The following is a 15,805-nucleotide window of genomic DNA, read 5'->3' on the forward strand; positions in this document are numbered from 1 at the left end:
TTTATAGTCCTCCTCCGCCAATCCTAACTCGGCTGCCCACACGCCGAGTACGCTGCTCTCCTCCAATCAGGAGCAAGTCCTACAGTTTATTGGTTGAACTGGAGGCAGCTGTGCAGAAGCTGTTTACTTCTCTCCCAGCGCCATATTGTGGGAGAGCAGATGCATAGAATAAGTCTTAACTCCAGTAACTCAGTCTAGTCCGGATTGCTCCCCACAGATCCCCCTTTCTTTTTATTTTTGGCGTTGATACGCGCCTGTCTTCGGTGCCCCGTGGCACACACTCTGCTCTGCTTGCTAGAGTTGCCACAGGTTCTTACAAGTCCTATCAATCAGGAAAACCGAATCCAGGTCCTCTCTTCGCCATGTTGTGAGGAGGTTTTTAGGCGCTGATGCGTGCCTGTATTCGGTGCCCTGCAGCGCATGCTCTGCTCTGCCCGCAGGGGCTTACAAGCCCTAACAATCAGGCAAACCGAATCCAAGCCTTCTCATTGCCATATTGTGGGGGAGACTTTAGTGTTGGTTCGTGCCTATCTTCGGTGACCTGCAGCTCATACTCTGGTCGAGCTGCTTGCTGGTGCTTACCGCCTTAATCAGGCAGACCGAATCCAAGCCTCCTAATTGCTGTATTGTGGGGAGGCCTTACTGATGTTAATTCGTGCCTGTCTTCGGTGACCTGTGGCGCATAAGCTGCTAGCCGCCGCAGGTGCTCATCGCCTCACTTAATCAGGCAGACCGAATCCAAGCTTTCTCATTGCAGTGTTGTGGGGAGGCCTTTCTATTTCTCTACTTCTCTATCTCCGGGCATTCCTATTTCTCCCATTTTACTTCTATCTTCCAGCATTCCTATTTCTCTCATTTTACTTCTAAACTTCTGTTTCTCTTATCCCCGCAGCTTCCCGCTCTCATTTTACTTCTAAACTTCTGTTTCTCTTATCCCCGCGGCCTCCCGGCGCCCGCCCTGAGGCAGCTTCACGGCTCCGCGCGGCTTCCCGGCGCCTCGCCCCGCCGGCGGGCTCCCGGCTCTGCGCGGCTCGGCTTCGCGTGCACACTCCGCGGTCTCCACGCCTTTCGCGTCTGCACCACGGCCTCGCGCCAGCCCCGTTCCCTATCTATTCACGCCCCGTGCTCTCTCTGCACGCGGCGGCTTCCGCGAGTCACACAGCGTAGCTTGCGTCTCCACCACTAGCATTCAATCCAAGTTCCCCGGGCTAGCCTGGCGAATTCAACCCAGCTTACGTCTCCGCCCCACGGTTTGGCTTCCCGTCCTTTGCTCCCCGGGCTAATCAGACGGATCCCAATCTGGCTTATGTTTCAGCTTCTGGTTTCAACTTTTCGCCCCCTATTCCCGGGCTAACTTGAGAATCCCAAAGTGGCTTTCGTTTCCGCCTCGGCCTGCCCCCCGCGGCTTCAATTTCCCTAACATTTTTCTCTACCCGGTATGTTTCCCCAAGCTTTCCTCCAATACTCCTCCCTCATTTCTCCTGGCCTCTCCCCACAGTCCGCATCCGAGTCTGTTTGTTCTAGCTTTCACTTTCGCTTTCGACCTTAGAGATTTCTCCCAGCTTCCCCCCCGTAGTCCGTATCCGAGTCTATGCCTAGGCTTTCAATAGCTTCTTCCGGCACCTTTTTCGTCCGGCTTTCCCCTAGGCTGTTTGCTAGTCTCTCTCTCCGGTATTTTCCACTTCTTCCTGTTTCTTCCCTCCTAAGTTTTCTATCCGTCCTAGGTTTCCTATCCGAGTCACGGCACCATTATGTCGCTCCCCCTCTTCGTGGAGGAACGACACAGGACCCTGCGCTGTTCTTTCTGTCTGCTCGGCCCTCCCCGGGTTTGCTGCTGGTTCTTCCCGGGTTGGCTACTATCCCTTCCACCTCCGTGGAAGGGCAGTTCCCCCTGGCCACATTCCCCACTTCCGCAGGGGAGTGGCACACCACCGGCCGGCTCTCTCGGGGGCTGCACAGGTGTTCCTTCAGCTAGATGTTCCCCTTAGATGTTCCCCGTGCATGCTGTCTCTCTCCTCCTTTATAGTCCTCCTCTGCCAATCCCAACTCGGCTGCCCACATGCCGAGTACGCTGCTCTCCTCCAATCAGGAGCAAGTCCTACAGTTTATTGGTTGAACTGGAGGCAGCTGTGCAGAAGCTGTTTACTTCTCTCCCAGCGCCATATTGTGGGAGAGCAGATGCATAGAATAAGTCTTAACTCCAGTAACTCAGTCTAGTCCGGATTGCTCCCCACAGATAACTGGAGATTTTGACTAAGACATTTCACTTCGCCAGAGAGGACCAAGGAGCCAGGGGAAAACTCTCCAGCTTACAGTGTAATGGGACTGGGAGAGACAACCGCCACGACAAGCCTGGTTCGTGGAGACGTCACCGCGGGTTACAGCCTTGCGAGTGTTTATTCACGTGTGCTGATCAGCTAGACTCTGCACAATCTTCTAGTGTCTGGCAAAGGGCTGGGAAAAGAGGGAAACGGGAACTGGAAAGCCACTGGCACTTGTCTGTGAACAATGTGAGAAGAAAACAGCAAGTTCACTTTTTCCAGTTGGCAGCTGGTGAGGCCTGGAACAGGACACACGTGGTCAGAAAGCACGAACCCCCTCGCCCAGGGAGGAGAACAGGTTGTTTTGGCTGCCAAGCATTTTCAAAACAAGTTTTCTTGGTCTCATGACAGGTTGTGGCAAGAACAGGAAAATAAAAAGAGTGGAAGATCCCACGATCACTGCTCTGGGCTTCCACGTGGGCTGGCTCTGCCTGCACGGTCAGGCTTGCTCTCAGAGTGTACACAGAAAGCTGGTCTTACGGTTAATACCACCTTACCAGTGACACCACTTAATAAAGCGATTCCCCTAAGAACTAGCTGGCAGCCGGATAACCATTCGAGCCTGGGAGGAACAGGTCAAAGTCACTCTTAAGCCCAAGGGTGCTATTCTCGAAACTACGCCCTGCTTTGTTGGAATTTTCATCTCATGTTCCATGGGCAAGTGATCTCCCTGAAACCGAGGTTACCTGCCCCTCTCAACTGCACAGTGCCTGGTCAGGGTGGGGCACAGGGAGTGGGAAGGAGGCACTGACGGGGCAGACTAGGATCGGCCGGTCGGTCAGAGGAAGCGCCGTTAGCTCCCTCGTGGCAGTGGGCTCACTCTCTGGGGCTTCACAAACTCCCTGGAGAGGTGGAGTCGGTGCACAGAGCTGAGCATGGCAGTGCCACAGGACCCAGAGACAAGCCGAGGTCTGGGGGCCACCTGCCATGTAATCCAAAGACAATATTCAGAAACCAACCCACGAGTGTGCCAGGAATCCTTGAGACCCCGGAACGATGACCGAAGGACCAGGGTAGCAGAGAGAAGACCTGGATCAGCACAGACTCCACGGCCACAGGGCTGCGTCTCACTTACATGGTGAGGCGGCCACACTGTCCTTCCTGCTCCAGACAAGTGATCCTCAGATTACCGGGGGCCTGTGCTTAGCCCGTGACCCTCACGCCTGGATCCACGCCTTCCTCCATGAGGGATGAAGGGGGTTCCCGCTGTGGGAAGAGGACCCTCCCCACGGAGGCCTGCTGCTACTCCATGAGATAAGCTACCAGACCACAGGGGCTGTCTTCGTTCTGTCAACTGTGTGCAAGAATGCTCTGAAGACAGAACATTCTCTAGGGGACCCTGAAGTGGGAGGAAGTCGAGGCTGATGCGTGTTCAGGCCTCAGAACAGAGAGGAGGGGAAGTGTGAGGCTGGGACAAAGCCTTCTTCCTGCTTCACCCCAGTCCCACCCATCAGCATTTAAGGTCCCTACCCAAGAAGTGATTAAAAGGCACTGTCCAAAGCCTGCTGGGCAGAGCCTGCATCACGTGAGAGAGAAGACGGGGGAGCGCCCTTCTCCAAACATGTACAGATTGTGCCGGCTGATTCCTGGGCTACCTCTCAATACAAGATGCCCAGTTAAACTCTAATTTGAAATAGACAGAAAATAACTTTTTAGTATAAATAGGTTCAAAATACCACATGGGATGTATATCTAATAAATCATCTGGCCTTTATATAAATTCAACTAGACTCCCTGCATTTATAATTGCCAACGCCAGCTATCCTAACTCCAGGAACTCTGCGGCTGGCGGCAAAGAGGGACGAAAGGGCTAAAGACAAACCTTCCTTTATGGTGCTCCCCGCGTGGCCCCAGGTCTCAGTTCTCACCGCCTTTATTGCTACTTCCACAGCCCATGTGGATCCACCCCAAAGCAGGCCACCGGCCCCACGTGCACTCTGTCAAGGAAACTCTCACTGCTCGCAAAACAAGAGACGGTGCGTCCCCGCCTGGCAGTCAGCCACCAGGGCCACAGCAGCACTGCGTGGGCATTCTACAGTCCTGGGCGCACTCAACACTCGCGAGCCCCTGTGAGGAAGGACCGTTAGCCTCTCGGACAGATGAGAACACCAAAGCCCAGAGAAGTCAAAGGAAACAAAAGCCATCCCAGGAAGGACCTGAGACCTGGGTGGCCCGACTCCATGGTGCACTCTCCCCCGGAGAACTCTGCTGCTGGCCTTGTTCCTGCCTGCCCCCACCCCTGCCCACTGTGCCGTTGTCAATGCTCGCTGGCCTACCCAGGGCCCCCAGGCTGCCCTTCCGCTGGGGCTCTGGACACAGAAGTGTCCTCCTCCATCCCTGCATGTGGCACCCCACCCTGCCTCCACGGCCGGCCTCCCAGATATCAGGACCCTGACCGCACGTGCAGCCCCTTGAAACAGAGCTCTCTCTACGTGGAATCTGTACCCCTCCTCTGGGCTTGCAGAAAGCAGGCACTGCGCCTTACACATCACCAACATGTTGCCCCTCATACCTAATCATGCCTAATTTGAATTAAAAAAAACATTTCTTGAATGAATGACTGGAAAAACGCTAGTGAACTGGGCAAAATCTAATGAAAACGTTTGCCATGACAGATCCACACTGGGACTGGCCAAACCTGAGTGTCGGCCCAGCCAGATAGCCTAGACACCCTACAGTCTTAAAAACACAGCTGGGCTCAGTGCCTGGTGAACTGCGAGAACTCGGGCCACCAGTGCGAGGAGGAGAGGAAGTGCAGCACAGGAACAGATGCCAGCCGAAAAGCCTGGGAACCAAGGCTTAGTCTCAGTCCCTGCACTAAGCTGCCTCTGTGAACTTGGTCAAGTCACTTCACATTGTAAGGCCTCAACTACACAATCTGTAAAATGGGCACAATAGTGGCATCACTCTCATAGGGTTCTTAGGAGAACTGCAGGAGTTAAAATATACAAAGCAATATATAGAGCTCTGCTGGTACATTTTAAGTACTCAATACCTTCTCATTACTGGTAGTATTATGACCTAGAAGATGGGCAGGAGGGACTGGCTGGCCACTGGCATTCACTTAAGAGAAAAACCATGCAGTATTATCCTTACAAGTTCATTAACACACATTTTACTTTTCTGGACAACTGCAACAATGACATTTTAAGGATTATCCAATCCCCTAAATGATTATGGAAAACCTTGGTTTGTTAAATACTGATTTTTAGTCTGGTTTTTGGAAGAACCACACAACTTCTTGCTGTGCTGCAGTTCAGACCCATGTTCAGTCTACTGAGTAGTTAATGCTGTGGACAACCCTCCCATCAGAAGGGAATCTCAAGCAAGACTGGGCCACTCTAGAAATTGGTCAGCAGGCTTTGTAGATGGGGCTTTTCAAAACACATGAGGGAGAATTTTAGCACACGGAAAGGAGCCGCTGTGTGTGCATGTGTATGCATATGTGTGCGTGTGTGTGTGTTTTGCAAACCCAAGAGCTTTGCACACATGTAGCTTACATAGGTAGTGAGCTGCTGTATGTTTGCTGGGTGGAGTCTGCAACAGACCACCGCAGCTGCACACAGAGGGCGTCAAGGCTTACGAGACGCTTGTTAAGGGAGCCTGGGAAGCCACCGTCATGCCCTGCTTCTTAGAGTCACAGCTGCTCCAACCATCCCTGATGTCCACGGCACATCTACCTGGCAGCTCCGCCCTGCCCAACATGGCACATAAGGTGACAAACCACTGCCTTTTTTTTTTCCAGCTCAGAAGCAACTTTAGATTAAGAACTACCCCAGATCACCCCATCTTCACTTCTGCTTTTTTGGTTTCCATTTTCCATGAAGCATGACTAAGTGCCAGAGGTTCGAGCTGGGAATATAGGAGTCACTGGGATTTCCTGGTCTCTTCTCAGCTGTGCGGCACTATCTTTTCCTTTGGCTTGCTCCATGACAATGCCCTTTTCCTCTTTAACCCACAGGCCCTCGTGATGAGCCTCGCCACAGGAACATTTTGCCTTCTTTTAAAGGTACTTTGGTGTCAGGTCTGTAGATTCTCTGCTTTAGATTTCTGCTTAAGAACACCTGGGTTTTCCCCATCAGCTTGGCCATCTTCAGCCTCCTGGGTGAGCCGTAGGAAGAAGGCCCCGGCACTCTGGCTAGGCAAGTGGGTGCAGGCCTATAAGCAGGCTGGCCTGCAGCCCTTGCGTCCACTGTGCTGCTCCTGTGAGCAGGGGAGCAGGAAAGAGGCTGAGTAAATACGGGAGGTCAGAGGTGATCTGGGCTGGGCCCTGCACCGGTAATCACGGGCCCAGGGTTCTAATCTTGAACAAGTTCTTCCAGGAAATGAAGATGATGAATTGAACGTCAACTCCATGCCAATCACAGTTCTAGGAGTTTTACATCAATTGTTTCATTTAATGGTTAATGCCTGCCACGCTTGGACCTTTGGAGCACTTCGGAAGTTCGTTCCGCATCCCATGCCCCGAGACTGCCCTACTGTGGACTTTACCTTCTTCGGATGCATTTCTGCTTGGCCACTCAACTCAGCTGTGCAGTTGGCTGTGAATTCTGCTGGTCACTAGAATCCGGGTAACTGCCCCCACACCTGGCCCCCATGTTCACTCACCTCTGTAAGCCCTGCACTTTAATAAGGAACGAATCTGGTTCGTGTTCACAGGTGGTTCTTATGCTGAATGACCTGACAACAGACGAGACAGAATCTCATTTCTGCAGAAGCTAGGCCTCGGCTTGTCATTATGATCTGCACAGAATGGACAACCCTGATTGTTCTTTGATGCTCCACCCCCCCCTTTTTTTTTCTAGAATTCATGCCTTAATGAGAAGTGATAGAAACTAGCAGCTTGGCTCTCCTGCCTTGGCTGGACTCCACATCACATATGACAGCCCCGAGCAGCCCTGGCAGCACCTGTCAGAAGCCAACATGTACATCTGAACAGTCGAGCCTAATTCCCAAGAAGCTGTTTGAACTTGACATCTGAAAATGTACCGCAACTAGAATTACTGCACTGGGTGTGTGTTCAGGGTATATGTGTGCACGTTCATAACCAAAGTGTTCTATAAATATCAGATACAGGCTGTACAAAAAAGCATCACGTACAGGGTGTACTTAATTCCATTCAGCAATGTTTTCAGTTGGTATCTGACCTCTGGCAACAGAGATGGAAGTTTTTCAACACCAGTGAAAAACTATGCTGAGTTGCGTTAAATGTAATTTTCATTTAAAGTCGCAGAAATACATCAGAGCTTAGCAATCACCAGGTAGGTACTAGCCTAGAACCAGTGGTCTTCAAAAAGTTCATGGAAATGCGCATTGTGAAAAGCTATATGTGTATTTCAAATGTTTTTGTACCAAAATAAACTTAACATTTAATCCCACCTTTCCAAGGGTTTTCTGGAGGACCCCTGTACTTTCAGACAAGGGTACTGAAGCTCAGAAAGCAGACCATCACACAGGAAATTGATAATGGTGTCCAGATGAGACCCACGTCTCCCATCTACCAGGCCACTGCTCTCTGCATCTTCTCCACTTCCTGAATGTTTCTTCTCCCACCAGTTCAAAGGCAACTCTGATTCCATGCAGAGGCACAGGTTCCTACTTTGGTATATTATAAAAACCCCAAACGTGCTCCTCTGCCCATTCCTTTCTGAGCCTATAAGGCATCTGTATATTTTTCTAAAGAGGACAATATATGACAAGCAGAAAAGTCGCTCTGCTGGCTGATCCCAGACAGGTTCCCAATGGCAGTGGTCGGCGGTGGGGAGTGGGGGGGGGGGGGTCATACCTGGATCCCGTGGGGAGCGGGGCGGCGTCACACCCAGAACCCGAGCCTGAGCACTCCGCAGCCCTCCCAGGGGCACAGCTACGCTGGTTTCCCTGACAAAGAGGTGCTGACCTTCCAGCACAGACTCCTGACACGCCACATTCAGCGCAGCTTCTGGCTTGTGTGGCTGAGGGGAGGAGGTAAGCCCCGGCCATTTCCACCGAAGAGAGCCAGTGAACAGGGGATGCGGTCCTGAGAGCAGCCCTCGGAGGAACCCAAGGGGAGGGCCTCGGGGAGGGTGCCCTGCTCCCTAGTCCAGCAGGCCGAAGGAGGCAAGGCGGCGCCCTGCTGAGCGCTGGGCGAGCGGTAAGCACTGGCCAGCTTCTGCCTGGTGCAACATGCATCAGGACACGCCTCCTCTCTGACCTGGGCGACTTGGAGAGGAAGCCTGCGTGACAGGCACTTCTGGATTCAGCCCCCTCCCAGCTGCTCTCCTCCAAAAGGAAAACAAGCCAGAGGCCTCGAAGGCACTTCTCAAAATGATGTGCTTGGAGGGCTCAGGCACCCAGCGCTGTTCCGTGGCCTGGACTGGGCCTCCCGCTCCCGTCACACCTTCTAGCTCTCAGCCCACCAGGGTGCGCCCAGCGGGGCAGGTGAGCTCGCTCACGCAGGCGTGGCCTCGGGGACCTCCGCCTTCTGCCTTCTGTCTCTCTGGCTCCCAGCACTACTTCCTTTACTGTCCCCTCAGGGTGATCTGATCGCCCAAGCTCTGCTGCTGTCCCGGGCCTGGAAAATTCCCTCTTCTCTCCCGAGGGGAGTTCAACCGAGATGAGGCTGGGAGTTTTTAAAGGGAACTATTCCTAAGAAACGCAGGGCAAAACAGAAGAGAAAAAGAACACCCGTGAATCATCGCAGCAGTCGGGCTGGCAGGTTCTGGCGCCGAGGCCCCTGGGGCACAGCCTCTGCCCGCCTGCACTCGGCCTTCTTCCTGGCCATCACTCTTCCTGCCCAGGGCTGCAGCTGCTCCCCGCTGCAGAGCGAGTGTGGGCAGTGAGCAGTTACAGCTGGCCGTGGCTCTTGCTTCCTGCTCACCCCCCTCACCCTTGGGTGCCAGATGGGCGGTCCAGGAATATGGACATGAAGGGGAGATAAAGGCTGGGCGTGATTAGTGGGGCCATGAGAGTGTTGGGGACAAGAGAGTGTTGCAAAGCCTGCACCTCGCTTTTCCTGGATTCTAAGCAGTGTCTGGAAGAGAAGGGTGAGGACAAGGAGGAGAAGCACGGTGTGACCATGTCCGAAGCTGGTCCAGCCTGGGACCAAGCAGAGGCACTGCAGGGTGAGGCCTGGCACAGAAACAAAGCATCCTGAGGGCTGCCTTAGGGGCTCCCAAGAGGCAGGGAAGACACGAGTGATGAATTCCCGGGGAAGCAGACACAAACAGGCGCACAGTAAACCAGTCACGATTCATGGGCACTCCTGCCCCAGCCTATCCTGCCCCCCCCCAATTCTCAGGCCATGCCCTGAGGCACCCTGCTAAGACCAGGATTTGCACACTGTGTCCCATGGGGTCCCAGAGGGGCTTCGCCATGTCAGGGTGGAGACAGGGAGCAAATGTGCGCAGACACCCACACACCCTCTACACGCACCCCGTTGTATCAAGGGGAGGAAATCTGTTTTCATCTGTTTTATGTAAAGGGCTAATGCACAAGCTTGGGTTGAAGCAACTGGCAGCTAGGAAGAAGTTCAGAGAAAAGAGTGTCTTTGGAATCACTGGGATAGTAACAATGAAAAATAACTGAATCAGCCCAAAATGTACAATTAGGGGCCAGCGCTCTGGTGCAGCAGGTCAACGCCCTGGCCTGCAGCGCCAGCATGCCATATGAGCGCTGGTTCTAATCCCGGCTGCTCCACTTCCAATCCAGCTCTCTGCTGTGGCCTGGGAAAGCAGTAGAAGATGGCCCAGGTCCTTGGGCCCTGCACCCCCATGGGAGACTGGGAAGAAGCTCCTGGCTTCTGGCTTCGGAATGGTGCAGCTCTGGCCGTTGCGGCCATCTGGGGAGTGAACCATCGGATGGAAGACCTCTCTCTCTCTCTCTGCCTCTCCTCTCTCTGTGTAACTCTGACTTTCAAATAAATAAATAAATAAATAAATCTTTTAAAAAATGTACAATTTTTTTATTTTTATTTTTTGACAGGCAGAGTGGACAGTGAGAGAGAGACAGAGAAAAAGGTCTTCCTTTTGCTGTTGGTTCACCCTCCAATGGCCGCCGCGGCCGGTGAGCTGTGGCCGGCACACCACGCTGATCCAATGGCAGGAGCCAGGTACTTATCCTCATCTCAAATGGGGTGCAGGGCCCAAGTACTTGGGCCATCTTCCACTGCACTCCCTGGCCAAAGCAGAGAGCTGGCCTGGAAGAGGGGCAACCGGGACAGAATCCGGCGCCCCGACCAGGACTAGAACCTGGTGTGCCGGCGCCGCAAGGCGGAGGATTAGCCTAGTGAGCCATGGCGCCAGCCAAAAAATGTACAATTAAAATATTCTTGAAGGAGAAAGTTATTCTGCAAAGACAACTAGATGACAAACAATAAAAGTGTGTTTAGGGCCGGGGCTGTGGTGTAGTGGGCTAAGGCTACATCTGTGGCACCAGCACCCCATATAGGCACCGGTTCAAATTCTGGGTGCTCCTCTTCCAGTCCATCACTCTGCTATGGGCTGGGAAAGCAGCAGAAGATGGCCCAAGTGATTGGGCCCCTGCACCCACGTGGAAGGCCCAGAAGAAGCTCCTGGCTCCTGGCTTCGGATCAGTGTAACTCCAGCCACTGTGGCCATCTGGGGAGTGAACCAGCGGATGGAAGACCTTTCTCTGCAACTCTACCTCTCAAATACATAAGTAACATCTTCAAAAAAAAAAAAAAAAGTGTGTTTGGTGACAAGCAGCATATGGGACATTATGGACCACTTTGGAAGGGTATGGACAGCTTCTTGCGTAAGAAAACAACAACTTTTTCTGACCTTGAGGCGAGAAGACAAATAAAGAATTGTTATAGGAGGTTCACGATGAATTATTCCCATGTGTTGACTGAGAAGCTATTTTTTAAAAATATCCTTTAGTTATGCCTTTTATATTACAGATTTAATGTGTGACAAGCCATTACAGTAGGTGGTTTGGGGATTAAATTCTATCCTAAGGGGCTTGTGCTGTGGTGTAGAGGGTAAAGCTGCTGCCTGCAGTGCCAACATCCCATATGGGTGCTGGATTTAGTCCCGGCTGCTCCACTTCTGATCCAGCTCCCTGCTATGGCCTGGGAAAGCAGAAGATGCACCCACATGGGAGACCCGGAAGAAACTCCTGGCTCCTGGCTTCAGATCAGCACAGCTCCAGCCATTGTGGCCATCTGGGGAGTGAACCCCTGGATGGAAGACCTCTCTCTCTCTGCCTCTCTGTAACTCTGCCTTTTTTTTTTTTTTTTTTTTTTTTTTTTGACAGGCAGAGTTCAGACAGTGAGAGAGACAGAGAGAAAGGTCTTCCTTCTGTTGGTTCACCCACCAAATGGCTGCTACGGCTGGTGCGCTGCGTCGATCCAAAGCCAGGAGCCAGGTGCTTCCTCCTGGTCTCCCATGTGAGTGCAGGGCCCAAGCACTTGGGCCATCCTCCACTGCCCTCCTGGGCCACAGCAGAGAGCTGGATTGGAAGAGGAGCAACCGGGGCAGAATCCGGTGCCCCAACCGGGACTAGAACCTGGGGTGCCAGCGCTGCAGGCGGAGGATTAGCCTAGTGAGCTGCAGCGCCGGCCTGTAACTCTGCTTTTCAAATACATAAATAAACCTTTTAAAAAAAATTCTTTAGATCTTACGCAGGGCTCTAGGATCAACTTGATGCTTTATACAATGAAATTCATTGAAAACCCACTCCAGCTATTCATTGAATTATTAGACTAGAAAGGATTCCACAACACCATGCACTGTTTTTCTATATGGGTCTAAAGCCACACACAAGATGAGAAGGTAACTAGTCTGCTTTTGTTTTTCTTTTTTAACGTGCTGGTTGATTTTACAGATTAAACAACTAAAGGATGGACTTTTTCTACTTTTCTGAATGGTCATATTGGCATCAAGAAGACATTAGCACAGGGGATGGCAGTTCATGGATGGGACAACCTAGAGCTTTAGATTCTCTGGCCAGGCCACTGAGGTCAAGAGACTGTTTCCTGAGTTACATGTGAAGGTATCAAGGTTGATTCTACTGTCTTTGAAGTTAAAATCTCCTTTTTCTCTCCAGGGACAGTGATGTTGACAGTTGAAAATTAATAAATGCTCATCATGGGCCAGACCTGTGCTGGACACTTCATCTCTACTACCTCACGAGTTCTACAATGACCCCCAAGATTCTCTACCCTCCGTATAGTCCAGAGGACTGTGAGTAAGAGGGGCTTCATTCTGCTAATTACGTCTGACTAGATGGCAGAGCTGACTGTGAGAATGGATAATAACAGACCCAATCATATGGACCCTTTAAATCTGGGTCTAGGTCAGACATTGATGTCAGAGGCTAGGACCAGGAGAAGCAGTGTGATTGCTGACTTGAAGATGGAGGGGACCACGCGGCAGGAAATGCAGGCAGCCTCCAGCTGGTGATCAGCAGGGAACTGGGGGCCTCAGTCCCCCAGGAACGAACTGTCAACAACCTGAAGGAGCTTGGAAGAGGCGTCCAAGCCTTAGGTGGGATCATGGACCTAGCAAACACCTTGATTTTAGTTGTTTGGGACCCTGAACAGAGAATGTTGAACGGAACTCCTAACCCACAGAAGCTGTGAGATAATGACTCACAGTGTTTCAAGATGGTAAGTTTATGGTAGCTTGTTGATCAGCAACACAGCAACATCATACACTCAATGTGATTCTCACAATAACCCTCTAACCTAGGGTTTGCCATTCTATAGACAAGGAGATAAAGACGCAGGGAGATTGAGAATTCGCACACTGTCCACAGCTCGGAGTGGCACAGACAGGTTTAAAGGTAGCCATTCTGACTGCAGGGTCAGTACTCTTAGCTGCCACCTCATTTCCTCTCTGTATGTACGTAAGTTACGCAAGTGCCACGCCTCCGGGGAAGGAGGCCAAACCAACCTCAGAGTGGGGAACTGCATCTGTGTGCCCGAGTGTGGATGTGCAGAAAGATCTGAGGACCTATACTGAACCCCAGCTCCACTACAGACTAGCTGTGTGCCTTTCGGGAAGCCGGTTATCACCCTGAGCCTGAGGTTTCTATTTTTACTTTTTGTATTTCTTTTTTTTTTTTTTTTTTTTTTGACAGGCAGAGTGGACAGTGAGAGAGAGAGACAGAGAGAAAGGTCTTCCTTTGCCGTTGGTTCACCCTCCAATGGCCGCCGCGGCCGGCGCGCTGCGGCCGGCGCACCGCGCTGATCCGATGGCAGGAGCCAGGAGCCAGGTGCTTTTCCTGGTCTCCCATGGGGTGCAGGGCCCAAGCACCTGGGCCATCCTCCACTGCACTCCCTGGCCACAGCAGAGGGCTGGCCTGGAAGAGGGGCAACCGGGACAGAATCCGGCGCCCCGTCCGGGACTAGAACCCGGTGTGCCGGCGCCGCTAGGCGGAGGATTAGCCTAGTGAGCCGCGGCGCCGGCCTACTTTTTGTATTTCTTAAATCTGCATGAAGGACAGTAAGAGTTTCTGTTGTGCATCGCTCTCAGAGCAATGGTGATGAGCCCAGGAATATGTGTGAGGGCGCATTGTAAAAAGTGTAGTCCCCTGGGCAAGCAGAAGTGCCTGGATGCCAGATGTTGAATTTCTTGATGACTGCAAATTTCAATCTCTTCTGCATACAGGTTGGACTCATCTTTCTGATGCTTGATTTGAGGAAGACATTTAAAAATGACTGATGCTTTTTTGTCTGTTCTACTTAATATGACTGGTTTAATTCTGTAATTAATACACAGTTATTCTTAAGTGTTGAAATTTAACTGAAATGTGATCCCTGTTAAACATAAGAGTGGGAATAAGAGAGGGAAGAGATGTACAATTTGGGACATGCTCAAGCTGACTTGCCCCAAACGGTAGAGTTAGAAACATACCAGGGGATTCCAATTCAATCCCATCAAGGTGGCATGTGCCAATGCCATCTCACTAGTCCAAGTGATCAATTTCAGTTCACAATTGATCATAATGAAAGAACTAAGAGTCAAAGGGATCACATAAACAAGTCTAGTACCTGCTAATACTAACCGATAGAATAAATAAAGGGGAGAGTGATCCAACATGGGAAGCGAGATACTCAGCAGACTCATAGAATGGCAGATGTCCTAAATAGCACTCTGGCCTCAGAATCAGCCCTAAAGGCATTCCAATCTGGCTGAAAAGCCCATGAGAGTATTTCAGGCATGGAAAGCCAAGACACTCTGGCAAAAACAAACAAACAAACAAACAAAACAAAACCTAAATGAAAGATCTCTGTGAGTGAGATCCCAGTGGAAAGAACAGGTCTTCAAAGAAGGAGGTACCTTTCTCTGAAGAGAGGAGAGAACCTCCACTTTGACTATGACCTTGTCTAAACAAGATAAGAGTCGGAGAACTCAAAAGGCTTCCATAGCCTTGGAAACTCATGACTGGAGCATAGGGAGATTACTGATGCCATAAACAGGAGTGTCAATTTGTAAAGTCAACAACAGGAGTCACTGTGCACTTACTCCTCCTGTAGGATCTCTGTCCTTAATGTGCTGTACATTGAGATTTAATGCTATAACGAGTACTCAAACAGTATATTTCACTTTGTGTTTCTATGGGAGTGCAAACTGTTGAAATCTTTACTTAATGTATACTAAACTGATCTTCTGTATATATAGAAAATTGAAAATGAATCTTGATACGAATGGAAGGGGAGAGAGAGCGGGAAAGGGGAGGGTTGCGGGTGGGAGGGAAGTCATCGGGGGGAGGGGGATGCCAATGTAGTCCATAAGCTGTACTTTGGAAATCTATATTCATTAAATAAAAGTTAAAAAAAAAAGACTGATGCTTTTGGAGAGGAAATGCTTTGCTTATTTTATTTATTTGGAAATCAGAGAATAAGATGTAATGCAATTTTTCTTTCTTTACTCAGATTCTTTAAAAATCAGCTCACTGTTAAGAGCCAAAATAGGGTACAGCACTGTGGCATAGCAGGTCAGGCCACTGCCTGTGGTGCTGGCATCTCGTATGGGTGCTGGTTTGAGTCCAAGCTGCTTCACTCCCAATCCAGCTCCCTGCCAATGTGCCAGGGAAGGCTGTAGAAGATGGCCCAAGTGTCTGGGTCCCTGCACCCAAGTGGGAGACCAGGAAGAAGCTTCTGGCAGTTGTTGTAGCGATTTGGGAACTGAACTAATAGATGGAAAATCTCTCTCTGTCTCTCTCTCCCTCCCTCTCACTCTCTCTAACTCTGCCTTTCAAATAAATAAATCTTAAAAAAAAAAAAGCCAAAGCTACAACAATGTATTATGGAATTCATAAAAAATGTAGATGTATGACATGAATGTAATAGTAGACAGGTTAAGCAAAGTACAAAGAGAATTATACTGTTGCAGGGTTTTAATATAAGTATTATAAGTAAATCATTACAATATTAATTCATGGTAGCTTATGATAAGTCAAGAGTATAATTTTTGTGCATAAATACCTAAAAATGACACAAAAACCTATGGATAAAAGGCCAATAGAAGAATAGGATGGCA

At 50.6% G+C, this 15,805-nt stretch overlaps 1 protein-coding gene across 3 annotated transcripts in view; it reads right to left on the reverse strand.

Annotated features, from left to right (window-relative positions):
- Nucleotides 1-15,805, reverse strand: part of BABAM2 (BRISC and BRCA1 A complex member 2) — a 502,023-nt gene that overhangs the window by 14,905 nt on the left and 471,313 nt on the right. Inside the window, exon 12 of one of the 3 annotated variants that reach the window (XM_051843055.2) lies at nucleotides 6,930-7,001. The exons of the other annotated variants lie outside the window; for them this stretch is intronic. Coding sequence (XP_051699015.1) covers nucleotides 6,930-7,001 — 72 coding nt within the window. The remainder of the gene's footprint in view (nucleotides 1-6,929; nucleotides 7,002-15,805) is intronic. 3 annotated transcript variants of the gene reach the window in all.

Source organism: Oryctolagus cuniculus, chromosome 2, assembly GCF_964237555.1.
Source record: "Oryctolagus cuniculus chromosome 2, mOryCun1.1, whole genome shotgun sequence".
NCBI lineage: Eukaryota > Metazoa > Chordata > Mammalia > Lagomorpha > Leporidae > Oryctolagus > Oryctolagus cuniculus.